The sequence below is a fragment of the Centroberyx affinis genome, unplaced genomic scaffold (genome assembly GCF_046629955.1).
Source record: "Centroberyx affinis isolate AG114_WGS23_722 - 3 ecotype Tasmania unplaced genomic scaffold, CSIRO-AGI_Caff_v1 ptg002764l_1, whole genome shotgun sequence".
Lineage (NCBI taxonomy): Eukaryota > Metazoa > Chordata > Actinopteri > Beryciformes > Berycidae > Centroberyx > Centroberyx affinis.
In genome coordinates this window covers 1,346,059-1,363,037 of record NW_027280925.1, presented here as the reverse complement: position 1 = coordinate 1,363,037, position 16,979 = coordinate 1,346,059, and the positions used below count along the sequence as shown (strand labels likewise).

At 40.1% G+C, this 16,979-nt stretch overlaps 1 protein-coding gene and 1 pseudogene across 1 annotated transcript; both read right to left on the bottom strand.

The window, feature by feature from the left end:
* Positions 1–1,761: 1,761 nt before the first annotated feature.
* On the bottom strand, positions 1,762–2,943 carry LOC139657825 (homeobox protein HMX2-like). Its single transcript, XM_071535750.1, has 2 exons — positions 2,736–2,943; positions 1,762–2,270 (listed from the first exon to the last, which is right to left on the bottom strand). Exons 1-2 carry the CDS (start codon positions 2,941–2,943, stop codon positions 1,762–1,764), a joined length of 717 nt encoding a protein of 238 aa, XP_071391851.1.
* Positions 2,944–4,303: 1,360 nt separating this feature from the next.
* LOC139657824 (homeobox protein HMX1 pseudogene) lies at positions 4,304–6,911 on the bottom strand (annotated as a pseudogene).
* Positions 6,912–16,979: the final 10,068 nt, after the last annotated feature.

Here is a 16,979-nt window from a genome sequence, read left to right as displayed (position 1 = left end):
ACAAACACACACACCAATCATTATGTGCAGGCCAGTAGGCCTACAAACAACACTGACAGTTAAGTTACTGCACAAAAGACAAGTGTCTGCCCATTTTTAGTGCCGATGCAAACAAAATATCTTTTATGGTAACCAACATTGATGGCTATTTTTTCCTAAATTGACCTACATGAGTGTGCAGCCACCTCTCACTTTGTACAAAACATAGACTAAGGCAAGGACTGTTATAAAAAAACTTGTAGAAAAGTCACAAAAGACACAAGTATATTGACAGGAGGAGCTGCCCTGTCAGCTGGTTAATACCATCTTGACATAATGAGCAAATCCTGATTTCACTGAACTACAAGGATTTTCAGTATTCCACTCAGCTAGGCCATTTCTGATAGTAAAGCAGCACTGTTGCATGATGCCATTAGATGTTGAAGAAGACTAAAGTTACAACAAATACAAAAAAACTGCTGTTAACCCTTTGCAACATCACTATTCTTCACAACTCAGGAAAAGAGGCTTTTGTTCCAGATGATTTTCTGGATGCAAACTTTATCAGTTAAGTTACCTCAACTGCCTCAGGATAGCTTCACAACACACAAATTGTCTGTTGGCTCGTAATTAAAGTAAATAAAGAAAACCAAGAGCCACTTTCAGTCATTTTTGAGTCCATTTTGACCCAGTCAAGTTTAGGTTGTGAATAGAATCAATTTTTTTTCCTTCTGATTTAGCCTAAAAAAATTAGAAAATATTTAAAAAAACATTAAACTGGAACCTTTTGTGTTAAATCATATGCACTATATGATGAGAATGTTTTGCACACAGTTTCAAATGAACTTAATATCTTACTTGAACTTATTACCTCGGGCCAAATGCACATTGGAAAAAATAAATAAATAACAATGTGGCACAAACAGCCAAAATAATAATAATAATAATAATAATAATAGTTCAAAGCACACGATCATAAAACGTTTTGTTAATTTGATAGTAAATTTGATCAGTTAATGTCCCATTTAGCTGCAAAACCTCTTAAGATTCAACAAACTTTGGAGATATTGCAAATATTACAGTTTTTTATTGCATATATTCATCATTGTCATAATATACTGTATTTTAACAGCTTTACAATCTGTCATATGAAATGTCAAGTGAAAAGAAATCGTAGAAGTCGTTCTTTTAATGAATAAGAATAAGGCCATATAAATACAAATGAAATGTTACTGCGATTAAAACTGATTCAAAATTCAAGATAAGAGCTGGAAAATATTACAAAGTAGCCTATAGCAGAGTAATAAAGTTGATCAAGTGAGATGATAGATTCAGCATTTTTCCGAAGGACAACGTTAACGTTAACGTACATTCATCCAAATGACATTATACTGCACAAAGTAAAACTGTTGAATGTCCGTTGGGCCTTCTTTAATGCATGCATATTTTGCTCATGATAAATTTACTATTGATACTGTAATTTCCTAAGCATGGGAAAATAATAATAATAATAGCCTAATAATAATAATAATAATAATAATTATAATAATAATAATAATGTTATTTCAACTAACCCAAAACCATCTGGGGAAGGACAAAAAGTGGCACATGCATGTCTTGGATTAGTTGATATGTTGACATCGAAGTTGGGATTTTTTTTTTATTATTGAGCCCCAATAAAAAGAAGTGACTGACTGGCCTATGTGAAGCCGAAAGGGGGGCAAAGTCCGACTGATTGCCATTGTCCACGCAAGTCATCTTCTGCATCCCAAACGCTTGAAATCATCCGTCTGCATCAAACAGGCCAAAATATTTACCAGAATTGGAAACGTAAATGTAAGGCGCGGCGTTTGCAGTTGGGTACATGACGGGGAAAGGCATAGGTAACAAGCATCCGCCCAGTAGGCTGTTGTCTTTGTAAAAAGTCGGTAATTGCACGTTTTTCCCTGCCTCTGGGAAATGGTCTACGGCGAGCGGTCCCTCCATGTCCGTGGATAACTGTCTCTTCAGCTTATTGCGCCGGTTCTGAAACCAGATTTTCACCTGCGTCTCCGTGAGCTGCAAAGAGTTCGCCAGGCACGCGCGCTCCGAGCTGCTCAGATACCGCTTCATGTCAAAAGTCGCCTCCAGCTGGAATATCTGTCTCTTGGAGAAGATGGTGCGCGTCTTCTTCTTGACCGCTGCTTTGGAGTCCGTGCCGGCGCGGTCGTCCTCGGCGCTGTGCGCGCTCTGCGCTCTGGGACAGTCCGCGCTCAGCAGCGCTGCCTGCTCCCCGCAGTCTGCAGGCTGCGCTCTGCCTTTGGTTTGCGCTGTGGAAAGGAAGCGACAAAACGGGTTTCGATGCATATCATGTCTTTTTGCGACACACAAGGAGTGCGTGCCAATACACATAACAAGCAATGATGTAGTGGTGAATCAAAAGATGCGTGACCTGCAGTCGGAGATCATCAGAAGGCAAACATCCACCAATATAAACAAAAACTATTACATTTTCAGAAAAGCATTTAAAGATCGTATCTAACTTATATTGGTTTGACACAACTTAGCAGGATGTAGCTATGCTGTGAATTTGCTTAAAAAGATTTATCAGCCTAAAAAGGTGTGTCACCTCTCTCCCCTGTCTAAAAAGGTGGATAAACGGGGTCCAGGTGGGTTTAAACTCCACTACATCCCTGCAAACAAAAGAAGTTTTACTGGAGAGACACTGAGAGATAGTGGTTTATCATGATTTTAACTCCCTGTTATGCGGGACTCACCTGTCTCTTCGGATCTGCTGTCTGACAGATGCCTCCTCCGGACGTCCCACACCTCATCACACCGGGCTTGGAAGTCATTTTTACATCCACTGTCCGTCTGTTCTTTTGCGGCAGCGTCAAAGTTTCTGCTGCTGTGCTTCAGGTTGAGGATGTTGTCAATAGTGAACGTCAAAGCAGCAGTCCGACATGGGGCATCCTCTTTGTTCATATTCCCTGCCGTTTAATTTGCTCCTCCAAGATTCCCGAAACATGGACGTCTCCGGACGCTCCAAGCACCATTGCTCCTCGGTTGCAACTAGAGGACAGAAGAGCGAGCGCACCGTTATCCAATGAACCGGAAGACTGAGGTTTAGCAGCTTTTGATTGGTGAAGATGTGGGGCAGATGAGGGCGGGAGGCATATTTACGTCTGGCTGCAATATTCCAGCATTGAACACTTTTCTGCCATCAGAGATTACTCCTGATTGCTTAATGCACCGTAATGCGCAGTAAATTCAAAATATCGCACGGTTGTATCCTTTATTCCCTCCGATAGGAAAGCAGAAGGCCACTCTATTGCCTCTGGTGCTTTTTGTTTGTTTCTTGTGACTTTTCCTGGGGAATCAAGTCCATCTTTTTAATCCAACCTCTGAGTCAATGAGCCTATCCTAGTTGTTTGACTTTCTCATTAATAAGGCTACTCATTCTCATCATTAAACCCATTAACATGCATGGAGAATAGGCTTCACAGGCCACAGATGAGCAATCACGTGGAAAACTTGCCTTGTCAAGAATGAACCACAAAACAATGTATGCATAACGAACTATTTTATTCACACGTGGACATATTAGTGTACAAAAGTCTGTATGAAATCCTTTTAAATAAAAAAAAATGTGGCAGTCAAAGAATACAGCTAAATAACGCACCCATGCTCTGAGCTATCAAAAGACACAAACACCAAAATGTCTGTTAATAACTGGTCAGGTTTCTACTTCGGAGGCCAGTCTCAGGATTTAGTGCATAGATGTCCCATGTTACTGTGGAGCATTCCGTACATTTTGTGTGATTAATCAGCACAAAATAGAGTAGTTGAAGCTGGTGTGGCTTTGTGTGAAATGTTCTCCATTTAGGCCCGTGGACAGAGTTTTGGACAGTGCAAAAAAAAAAAACCCATCTTATAGTCATTAAATCTAATATTGAGTCTTAAAATCTTATTTTTCTTAAAATAAGTGGAAAAAACTGTCAATGAGGTGAGATAATTTCACTTGTTTCCTATGCAAATCAGCTTGTTTGAAGAATTCTCAAGTAGGCTAGGCCTATTCAATAATCTTGATACTGGTGGAGTAATCTGCCTTATTTTAAGATAGTGAAAGATGTTTCTTGGAAATTCCCAATACAAGTGAGACTGCATTAGAAACAAGTGGAATTATCTCACTCCATTGGAAGAATTTATGGACATTAGGACTTTAGGACTGAATATGAAACTAAATGCTGAGATGGACATTTTTGCAGCATATATTTGATTGATCAGTCAGTGTCCAATGAGTCACAAGTAAGCGGCTCTCCTTGCACCCAACTGTTATTTAAAGTCACACCAGCCCGGTCATCTGCGATGTCAAGAAAGACACCGGGTGAGCGAAATGGGACAGAGGATAGTTAATAGCGCTAGAGAAGCCAACCACGGGCGACGACACTTGGGGCAGGCCGGCCAGCGTCACGGACGCGGTGTTCTCGCGATACAACACGGGAACTCTGACGATCCTCTGGGCCGGGTAGGGGACGACCGCGGCGCCGCCGCCGGCCTCCATGTCCGCGGCGATTTGCCTCTTCCACTTGTTCCGGCGGTTCTGAAACCAGATCTTCACCTGCGTCTCGGTGAGCTGCAGCGAGGCGGCCAGGCCGGCCCGCTCCGAGCTGCTCAGGTATCGCTTCAGGTCGAAAGTGGACTCCAGCTGGAACACCTGACTCCGGCTGAACACGGTCCGCGTCTTCTTCTTGCGCGCCGCTTTCGTGTCACCTGAGAGGAGGGAGAGGCAGAGTTTTCACTTAGCGTAACCGGAGCCAATCCCGGACAGCGTACAACCAAAAATTAACAATCAATAAAGGAATATAGGGTAATTCAGCCTGGACATAAATTAATCATTCCCCATTTCATTTTTAAAGTTGAATATCACTTTTACTTTATCTTGTAGTGCACTTTGAGAGGCAAACAGATCTTATCCAATTGGACACTTAATCTTGTCCATGTCAGCGTAACCCTTCCTGTACCTTCATAATGGTACAGATAGCTGTATGAATGGTAGGCTAGGTACTCAAGTCATTTATCAGCCAATACAGCCATCTCTGGTCTTTTTTTTTTAATTACTCCTTGGCCTATTAGGCTAACTGTGGAACCCTGTAGACAACGTCGTCCAAAAGGGTTTGAGCTTCTTGTAAACTGATTGTCTTTATGTCTAAATATCATACATTTATGAACGTTGATATTTAGCTTCTCAACTTTGTATGAGGTCATGTCACTTGCCTTTTGGTAGGGACCTCATCGACATAATGGCACCAAAAGACCCGAAACCAGGTTAGAGAGTGCGTGTCCGGAATTGGACACACCAAATGGGTACACCAAATGTCATTGCTAAGACTCTGCTCTTGTTCTCTCTCTCCCCAATCTTTCCTGTCTCTCTTCACTGTAGATTTAATAAAGGCAAAAAATGCCCAAGAAAATCTAAAAAAAAAAAAAGAAAAGAAAAAGGTAAACGTTTCTATACATGGGCTTCTGTTGTAGAGATCTTCTGTTGTTTCAACTCTGTACCATAGGCCGATCGGTTGCTATGGTAACGGCTATGCTCGCGCTGTCAACATTTCAGGAGGAGAGCGCTTGCGTGACGAGAGCGCATGCGTGATGATTAATGCCCACTTTTGTATCCACATAGGTGGGCTCGTTTTTTGACAGATTTATTCTCTAAAACGTGTGACGTGTTCTGTCACCTGTCTCACAGCTGTCCTCTCTCGCGCAGCAGGAGGAGCGCGCGTCGTCCTCCTCTCTGTCGTCCGTCAAACTACCGTCTCCTCTCTCGTCCGGTTCGTCGTTGTCCTCCGCCGCTCCCGTTAAAGTCGGGGAATCCCGGTCGCTGGTTGGCAGAGGCAGAGGCTGGTACTGTGGACCTGCAAGGGAGGGCATGGAAAAGTCACTGCAAATGCTGCACATCACGAGGCTACATTTTACTCTGAAGGTGTCCACAACTAGCAGGACAAAAGTCGGCATCTTTCAGACTTTTCACAGCATGAGAATTACGCACATCCCGCCCTGTCGTTTTTAAGTTTATAAACGCGTTATGCATCAGCTGTCTCCACTGCCTCCACTACTGGCCTAGTGAAGCACCAGAGGGAGATTACTGTGAAATTTTAAGCATAAAATTTTAACCGTAAAGGCTGCTATACAGTAGTAGCCTAAATAGTTGGAGAGGTGTGGTGTTTTTACGCACGAGAAAGGGACAGTTTGACGTATGACAGCCTATATGATGTCCAATACTGGCATATTTGAGGCACCAGAGTGAGTCATTTTTTAGTCAATGTGTTAAATGTAGAAGTTATTGTATAGTTCAGGTCTAAGTGTAGGCTAGACTTTTACGCACGGGGCAGGGAGTGTCTCACTATGATGTAATCCCTTTTAACGTTACTTGAAAATGAAATGAATTATTTTAAGTTGTTTCTGATGTGTTGCATAACAGATAATTGCTGCGATGACCCCGGTTGGCAACTCTGGCGTAGTTTTTTTTATCCCGGTTATCCAGGTATAACACGGAGGTTGTGTCCCTGCGATAGACGCTGTATGCGATAGACGCAGTATCCTATCCTATACTGTTTTCAGAATATTGTATATAACGGTATCCTTAATTAACTTGCTAGGGCTCAAAAAACATTAGCCTACATATGACAAAATCGACACTCACTCCTCGAGCTGCCGTAAGGTTTGTTGGGTGACGTCCCGCACCAGTTCAGTATGTCGGTGTCGTTCAGTCGTCGTGTCTCCAGTCCCAGAGAGGGCATTTGGCTGTGGACGGTAACTTTGAACCCCCTGCTCTCACCCCGGTCCTCAGCCGAAGCCCCTCTGTCTGGAGTCCTAAGTAAATTCTCAATGTAAAAAGACGAACCTCTCGACGGAGGACCGCGCTGCGACCTCGGAGCTTTATCATCCAGCATATTGAGCTGTTTTTGTCTTCTTTTTTTCCAACCCGCTTTCACCTTTAAATTAATCTGCTGTGGATATTACAGAATCATTCCTGTGAATGTCTCTTGTCTCCATTCAGTCATGTCTTCTGCTCCTCGTAAACCGTACCGATGCAATCCATGAGAGCAAGCATAGCCCGAGCCGGTCGCACGGCTGTAAAGAAATCCAGACAGATATTTCGTCTTGGCTTTGAACAAGCCAGGAAGCGAGGAGGGGAATTACTCCAGGAAATTCAGGGAATTACTCGTCCAAAGCCTCCCCTGTACACTGTGTGATAGTCTGCCTTGGGGATCGCAGAGATGCTTTATTTAGGTCAATTAGGGAGCAAACCAAAGCAGAGATACAGTCTTGTCCTCGGGGCTGGAGATGCAGAGAGCTTCATGGAGAATGGCACAGTACCGCCTGTTGGTTACATTTGTCCATGCACACTGTAAATTTACTATGCACACTATAAATGTATTATGTCATGCAGTTTACTCTCTTAATTACACTCTTATTTGAATACTGCAGAAGCCAAGAGGGTGGAAAAAATATAATTGCACGTGATTATTTCGCAACCAGAGGAGTGTTTGATTATCCACTGCCTGGTGAATAAAGTTTCTTAATTGAGCCTTTAATTATTTTTTTTAACTCTTAATTGAGTGTTTGACCCTCAGCATGTCTTGTTACTTCTCCTTCCATTAGAGAGAGCATAATGTTTTAATTCAACGGTGCAAGTAACGAAAATGTAAACCTGAAAATACGTCAAACCTCCAATGAACAGATACACAGAAAATGTTTTGGGCTAAACTGTTGAATACAAAATATAAGTGATGAAATGAGAATAATGAGAAATAAGAGTAATGAGAATATCTATTACTTGGAGTGCGCTATAGGCCAGAAATAGATTATTATTATTAGGAGTAGTAGTAGTAGTAGTATTGCTATTATTATTATTATTATTATTATTATTTATTATTTTTTTTATTGGTGTTGTTATCGTTATGTTTATACAATAAACAATAGTTTAACAATACTGACGGCATTATTACTGGTGCCAAATATAACAGACTATCAAATTACTCCATGCTCTGCCCTGTTTTAACCCGCCCGTAGGCCTATAATGGTGTTGGTGTCTTACAGTCCAAATGAAACGTGCAGTTCTATTAGCACTACCTCAAGTGGAAAGTAGAATTTGGAGTAGCCTAATTTGCGTTTATTATTTTCCCCAAATTCAGATTTGCGTCCAAAATTCGCCACAGGATCTAGGTGAGCGGGAGGGCTACAGGCTAATGTCCACAGCCTGGTAATACACTTATTACTTTATTTATTTAATTTAAATTTGATTGATCTCAGTGTGATAAAGCATGGAATGAAATGAAATAAAATAAAATAAAATAAAATGAAATCATCCTATAGGCCTATATCACTAAAAATAATGTGTCCATTTTTTTTATGTTTGTTTGCAAACATGCATTACTATATTAACTATGATGCACCCACAGGCATCAACAGCTTTCACATCATCTCACTATACATGTGATTAATTGAGCAATCCACTAATTGCTGGAGTTGAGAACATGTTTTTCATCCCTCCAAGTGACTTAAAGGGCCACTTTGTAATCCACATGTAAGGAAAGAGCAGCTGTAGCTCCACTGCACAGGCCAGAAACATTTTGTTTTATTTTCAATCTGACAGACAGTCAGACAGAGACAGAGGGCCGGTCCTGTCCTGCTGCCCTGCCACATGCCCATGTACCTTTTCTGTAAAGATTTTAATTTTCACTTCCATAAGGTCAAGAAATCTACATAAAAACTTTGAAGCACAAGCACTCTGTAGCTCTCCAAGAGTAATTTTAGCTGTTGGAGTGCTTTTTTTTCCTTTAATTGAGCCAGTGCCACCTAAAATGTGGGCCGTCCTGTTGATGGGACTGACCATGTGTTGCAGCTAAACATGAGTTAATAAATGCAGAAGTTTGAAAAATGTTTGCTTAGCCTCAAAATTATGAACATTGGAGTAAAACACCATGTTGTTTGAGTTAAAAGAGGATTAAAACATTATGAAAAGCTTACTTTCATCTGTAAGTAGCCTACTGCTCTTGAATAAACACTCAGAACATTCCGGACTGGGGCTTTCAGCTGTATTGATCGACCATAGATTGAACATAACAGGCACTAATTGCAAATGCCGAAAATACCATGCAACACTGCAATAAATGTTACTCAAAGAACCTGGCAGGAGGAATAATCTGCCAGTTTATGAAATCCATGTACAGCAGGCTAACACTAAAGACAGGCAGAGAACAACAAACTGCTTGTGTTTGTAAAGGAATTGCCTAAAGCTCACAGTTGTTTACTGTTGTGCCACTAAATTGACTTTCATGAAAGCCTCTTTGCAAGTAACATCAACCTGATGTTCTGGATTCTAGCTGAATCTACCTAGTTTTGAGTGAAACCGCTCCAAAGAGGCTTTTTCCTGATCTGGATCAGAGTCACTTTTATTCCCAAAGTACAAGTACAATAGGACTTCATGTACTGTGTAAAGTGTGTCACTGTGTTTGTAACTGACACATTTATTATGTAGATTAGAAGGGTTGTGTGCAGAGATAATGTGGGTCCATAATATGCAGATTTCAGATTGCATGGATAAAAGTTGGTTCATACATACATACACTGTTAAAACGTAAACTTCTTATTATCCAGGGAAAAACACTATTGCTCAAAGAATATAGAGTAAACAATAGCTTACTAGGTCTTGTATCAATTTCATTATTGTGTGTTACAATTATTAGTTTATGCAGGGAGTCCACATAATGATTGGCGTTCATGTAAAAGACATTTTTTGAAAAACTTTTTGAATATGGACACAAAAAAGGCAAAATGAAAGCAAATTATTTCATTGCAGATATCCAGAGCAGCCGAAGTCATGTGGAGACAGAAAGAAAATGTTCTACCAATAGGAATAACTGTTTTAAATCACCTTGTATTATATATTTATTACTCTGGAACTCTTCTGTGGGGTAAAAATGGTGGAGGGCCCCACCTTGCCCACCAGTGAAACTTGTTTGTAACCAAATAATAAACAAGAAATGTAGTTAAGGACAAAATATGCTACTGAATCAAGTCTTTCAAAGAGCTCAAAGTGGCCTGAAGTGGATTATTTCATGAATGCAGAATGATGGGAAGTTTTACATTCTACTGTGTGTTTTTCCTTGCGCTCTTCGCCCAAACAATAACTCAGACAGACATGTTTTGTCTGTTATGTCAATTGAAGGCAACCTAGAAATGATCTCATTCCATTTTGCCAACAGCCAAAAATAACAGTTCATTTCCTTCCTTGGCTCGTTGTGAAGCATCGCAGACAGCTACGTTCAGCATGTCTTAATTGAAGATGGCACTGCTGCTTTATAAGGTAGAAATGATGCGATGAAAAACTTAACCTCAAGATTTCTTGCTATGAACATTGGGGAAGCTCATAGTCTCTAGCTGATGCCATTGATAAGTGATGAACAAAAATGAGGGGAAGAAGGTAAAGAAGAGGATTATTTTGAATATTATTAGTTTGTTCAGGCTTTGCTCACTGTAATCACTTTTTCCCCCACTGAAAGATTTATTTATGAGGCTTTTCACTTGATTAGTCTCGAGTAGTCTGACATTATTTACCCCTCGGACAAGATTACGTTGTTAATCATACATTAACTCTCATCACATTAATCCCTTTCTACAGCTCATGCTCCTCCTAATGAAAATGTACACAGCAGAAAACCCTGTTCAAACTCTCATCGCCATCCATTCATCCTGGTGATTATTCTGATTTTCAATGTTAGTCTTGAGACAGCTCATCCATAAATATAAACATGGTGAGTCTCCTCCAGATGGAATTCCAATCCCGTATCATTAGCAATGTGTATGTTTGTCTCTCCGTACGCATTGTAGATTACGGAGGATGAGAACGACTGTATTAATAGTCTGCTGGGGAATCCTCCATATCATTACTGGGCGAGGAGAGACAATAACAGGCCGCTGCGGTGATGCAAGCTGCTGAGGTCAAAGCCGCGGCCCAGAATGCAATAGTGTATATGAGGTCAGCAAGGTCCAGACATCTTGGATTGGCCTAAACAGAGGCAGTCAACCAGAAGGCCCCTTTATGCCGTGTGGAGCCTTTGATGAATTTGCCTGATTTTGCTCTTCTTCTTCTTCTTCTTCTTTTTAAAATGTAGCTTAGATTCATACCAGTCTGATGAAACTTTAAACGCGCTGTTTCCATGGCGGTTCATGTCAAATCGGTCAGCGCCGGACCCCACATGAAAACACAACCGCCGGCTGCTGCTGTCACTTTTCAGAGCCCTTTAATCTGCATTTTATGCTCGCTCAAAAACCCCAAAAGAACACTCCAGATCACGGCCATTGAAACTGACACATACTTCTCCTGCTTAATCTCTATTAGCTCTCACCTCAGTGCACCCAGAGCCCGATTCATCTGGACAAACCAAAAGGCATTCTGGGAGTTGTTTGGTTTGGTCATTATTCAACAGATTGCGAAATCCTCCGCGGACTCGCAAAGCAAACAGTTTCTACAAAAAAAAATGACCTCGCTGTTTTGTTTTTATCGGTTTGTATCTCTGAGCCTCGACACAAAACTCATTTGAGTCTTGGCTGGAATAAACTATTAATGCCAGTTTGTTTAACCCTTTAACGGCAAATTAACCCCTGTTAGGGCCAGCTTGTCAGTTCAGTACAAAGGAGGAAAAGGTCTTGATATTTTAAGCACATTACAGCTTAATGCCAGAAACTGCCGCCTCCCTCTCCATCTCGCTCTCTCTCTCTCTCTCTCTCTCCCTCTCTCTCTCTCTCCCTCTCTCTCCATGTGTCTTATTTGGAGAGGGGAAGTTAGACCAAAGATTTACTCCTCAAAAGTCACACAGGAGAATACACACTCCAGCCAGGTTTAAAAGGAAGAAATAACAGGCTGTATCTGTTTCATGGACTCAGTCGTGTCTCATTATTTGCTTTATCTTCACCAAAAGTAGGTTTTCAGAGAACTTATGGGAAACCGGTCTGAACCCATTGTTCTTTCTGCACTTTGTACCTATGGCTTTAGCAATCATTGGCTCTTTCCCATGTGTGCAAGTTAAAGCGATCAAGGTTAATCACATGAGATAAATGCAGCCGCCAGCAGATACAATATACACAGGAAGCATGTTTTATCCCTTGGGGGGTGGAGGGTGGGAATGAAGGAGCACCTCTGATGGATTACAGGCCCACTGCAAAATACCAAGGCTTATGGGACATCAGATCAATGAGCAAACATCAGCGCTGGTTCCAAGACAGGTTGTGTTCCCTGTAATTCCACTAATGCCTTGAGCTGTGCCAGGAACTGAGGTCAAATGTTAACATCGCACTTTATTCTGGAGATCATTTCAGCTAAATAATCGCTGGACTGTTACCAGGTTCGATAAATGCTCTTTACATTGAAAATAAACTCTATAAGTTCAAACTTTTGCTAGGAATCAGATAGAGGCTTTCAGAACTTCTTCCTCAAAATGGAGCTTTTTTTTTATGCCACTTGAGGCATCTTTGCTCGGATGGTGCCCCCCCATCGTACTTTCACTGACCCAGGAGTTTGTGGGATAGGTGGTTTTTGCGCGTAAACTCAAAATAACCCTGTCCAGTTGTGGAAAGCTGCTCCACGACGAGCCGAAGTCCCTCACAGATACAGGAATCGCGTGAGAAAGAAGCGGAGTGCACTCAAGGTAGCAGGGGGGGAGGCAGCTGACTGCAGAGTGCACTGCCCCCGAGGTCAAAGCACTTCTGTCATATTAGCTTATGCACAGGGTCCATATTTTTCAATAAATCATGGCCCTGAAGGATATCTGGGAGTACAGGGCTGCTCCAGCTGCAGGGAGGCCCGTCAGGCCGCCTATAGGTTCCTCCTTTACTGAGTGATGAGGGAAGTAGCAATGTGAGTCACTCATTTTGATGATATCATATTGAGGGAGATCTCATTATTATTATTATCATTACTTAAAAAATGGTATCGTTACTTCTTTGGCCTGTGTGTGGTAATGTGTCAGTAACAAAGAAAAACTATAAGACTAAATCTTACAAACATAAACGTATAAATCAAGCATGCTGAAAAGAGCTGAGAGACAGAGTATTGGATGAGTTATTTTGTCTCTATTCTGTATGAATGTAAGGCAAATGTGTGTCATTAAACGTCTTTGTTTACAACCATAGCAGAGTTAGATTTGACACAATAAATAAATGGTCTATAAGTTAAAGATGTAAAATGAAAACTGGGCTACTGCACAACTTTTTTTTACAACTTTTTTTAGTGATTAAAAAAAAAAAGTAATCACCCAGATCCACTGGTAACACACACATTGTAGATAAGTTCATTACTTATTTTTTTGTTTGGCACTGGTGTGGTGTGGTGTGGTGGTGCTAATAGTTTTATGGAATAACTAAATATTACTTTTATTGTTAATGTATTTATTATTATTATTATTATTATTATCGATCCCTATTTATTATTATTATTGTTATTATCATTATTATTATTATTATTGGCAAAACACTATGCAGCATTAGGCCTATTAACGTATAAGAACATGTAGGCCTAAGCAATTGATCGAAATACAGCTTTTCTTTAACAACAAATTAAATATATATATATATATATATATATATATATTGTGCATTGACTACTTTCTCTTTCAATCAATTAAGGACAATCTATGGTTTCTCCCCCCGGAGTCTGAGGACCATCTGATATGATTAAACATACATGCACGGGGCAGGGAAACCATGAGCGGCATGAAAGATGAAAGAGTCACTCTAATGTCTGCCTGCGGGACAGAGAGTCTTGTTTTCACTCGTCTTGTCACGCAAGTCCTACTGCCCCGGGACTCTAACCCGCACCTCCGACTCCGATCTGACGCTTTTCACAAGGAGAATGTATATAGCCTATATATATATTTGTTATCGCTACCGAGTCTATAGGGAAGCAGTGGAAAAACACCCTCGATTTCAAGTTTTTTAAATTTCTTTATTTATTAATATTCGTGCCAAAAGTCGCAGTCGTGTTAAGGATCAATGCAAAAGTTCACCACTGCAAAAAAGGCTGAAACGGACCTTCAGTTTATTAACTTATGAAAAGTTTAAAACTGACTAGGCTACATTAAATATGATTTTTCAGCATACCTAATGATAAAATCAAACTGAATCAAGATATAGGCGCGTGGTTGTGGGTAGCTACAATGATAGTTAATTGACAGAGATTTTAAAATCAATGAGGTCTTTGATCATTAAACCTTCAGCACCTAATTTAAAAAGCAGAATAAGGTAGATAGACTAGGCCTGTAAACTGAATTAAACGGCGCTGCATCGAAATTGGGCACTATCACTTAAAGCTGTGGGCGATTAGGAGGCCATTAAGTTGGCTGTTAGGCTATTGATTTCTTTTATCTAGGACATTTCCTTGTAGAGTAACAGGTTCAAACGTTGGCCTGTGGTGTAAACTGTGAGCCTGCCAAGTTTCTGACTTGGAGCAACAGAGAATCCAAAGACCAAAGCTGCTGCAGGAAGGCCAGTCTGTCAGGAGAGAGGGCAAAACTCTTCTAATCACAGAGAGAGGCTGCCATTGTAATTATTATTTTGTAGGAACTAAACGTCAAACAAAAAATCAGTTTTAGTTGAGTGTCAAGAGTCGGCCATCGTTTAGCAATTTATTGCTTTTCTACATCAGTTTCTAATAACTCTTCAAATTCCCCATACAGATGATATAGTCTAGTGTGTGTTTGGCCTAACAGTTTGAATCAAGTTGTGTAACTTAAAGAAAAAGTGAATTCTAAAACGGATAGTTGCGGTAGGTCGGTTCTGATTGGTTGAGTCATGTTGGAAGACTTTGTAAAATAAATAAATAAACAAATACATAAAATTAAAAATACAAAGCCTATCCGATAAACACACCTAATTTAAATAGCCTATTTGAGAAAATCGCCACTCAGCAACCCTTTTGTTTAGCAATTGTTCAAGAACTTTGGCGGAAAAATAATTATTAATTATTATCGATGGAAAAAAATAAGATTTATTGAAAATGTAGGCTACCTCCTTTCTTTTTTATTTATTGGGTAAATAATCGCAGGCCCTACCCTTAGTGGTAAACAATGCGAGCTACATGGTTAAATGTCATCAGGGAACCAGTTAGGCTGCTGTGCTGTTAGTTCATTTATTAGGCAGAAATTGCGGCGCTGCCTGGTTTTTATTTTGGCAATGAAAGGATTTAGTGAAGAGATGTCAGTTTGGATTTTCTTCCTTACTTTCCCGCAGTTTTATCTTAGTTTTGGTTATGAGAAAGCCTCGGCTGGAGAGTCATTTAAGAGTTTCTTTCCAAAACTTTTGCTCTTAGAAAATGATTGGTAGCAACAAATCTGCAAGGGTATCGTTTTCAAAGCATAGTGGTGGTTGGAGTTACTGGCTGACAAAAAGATAACACTGTTACAGACTGGTTCATCTATATTGCATAGTAAAGTTCAGTTTAGGATTTTTACCCCCAAAATAGAAATACAACACCTGCAGTTTGTTAAAAAGTGACTGCATTTTAAAGTCCTATACTTATTGGATTACTGAAACATGCTTTAAGGGAATAGACATTTTTATTGTAAAATTATACACAGAAACATCACATGCTGAACTGGTTAGGAATAACCCTATTTCAATTAGGCGACAGTCTCTAAATTGTAATTTAGAAATTTAGACATTTAAAATTGTGGCTTTATTCCATCTAGTTTTTGAGGCAAAGTAATCCAGAAGTATCTGAAAGTTATTGTTAGGCATATCTGCACTCACTCACTCACACACTCAGTTAGTTCATCAATCATCTAGGTTGGGTTTCTGTATGAAATCTAAGAAACATAGGATTAACATAGTATTATTATATCACATCTTGTATAACTAGGCCTACTGTATTGGTGTAATCCAGTCTATTACATTACTGACTGTAGGTTTAGCAGGCAAGTATAATGTGTGGAACTAAACTCAACAAGAAACAACAAAATCAATACAATCCAGTCAGATGTATCCTAAGGCCCCAAACAAGTTTATCTTTTTTTTATTCCCATCATGTGTTTCTATTTACAATATAACAAATCAACAAATACATGAGAGCCTACATTTGCTTGTAATAGCCAACAAACACCTTTCATTTGAATGAAGCCATGCAGTCCTAATGATTTTGTTGCTGTGAAACAAAAGAAATTGGCTAAAGTGAAGTTGTTTCAGAGGGAGTTGTTGAGCGAGGTCGCTCATATTTTCAAGGCTGTTAGGCATGTAGCTCCAGTTACTGTAATCTGCTGTTTGATTTCAGTGTATGAAAAACAGAAAAGAAAAACACTTTCAAAACACTTTCATGTATATGCTGGATATTCCTGCTGGATATTCTGGATCCTGTCACTTAATGTGATGATGAGAACAAGAAACAACCAAATACATCTTGACTGAGGAAAGATACCTTATAGGCTTAATTGTTGAGTTTGATTATTTGAATTTTCGTCTGTGTTTTAGCAGAATGAGTCATTAGAAACAGTAATATCCTGCACCAAAGAGCGATATATAGCGATATAAAGGAATGAAGGATATAAAGGAATACAGCTAAAACTAACATCTGCAAATACTGAAGCACAGTACAAGCAAAAGTAATCCATTCATCAGAGGAGACACAGTAAGATCAATGCAAACATTTGAAATCCAGTCTGGAAAATATACTCAAACAACAAAGCCAATGGCAATGTCCTCACAGAAAAAGTGAGGAGCAAAGCAACATTTTATCATCAAACTCAGAGCTGAGAGCAGCAGATCGTCTGTCGGCCAACTGAGGGCAGCAGAGCTCACGTTCCCCCCCAACACCCACATCAAAGGGCAATAGAAGAAGATAACAGAAGCTCTACTTTTAAGCCTGGTGATATTTCCCAATATATTTTGAGACTCCATGTGTGGTTTGACATTCAATTGCTCCTTTCAAAAAATTCATTTGCACTCACTGTATTTAAATATATCAAACG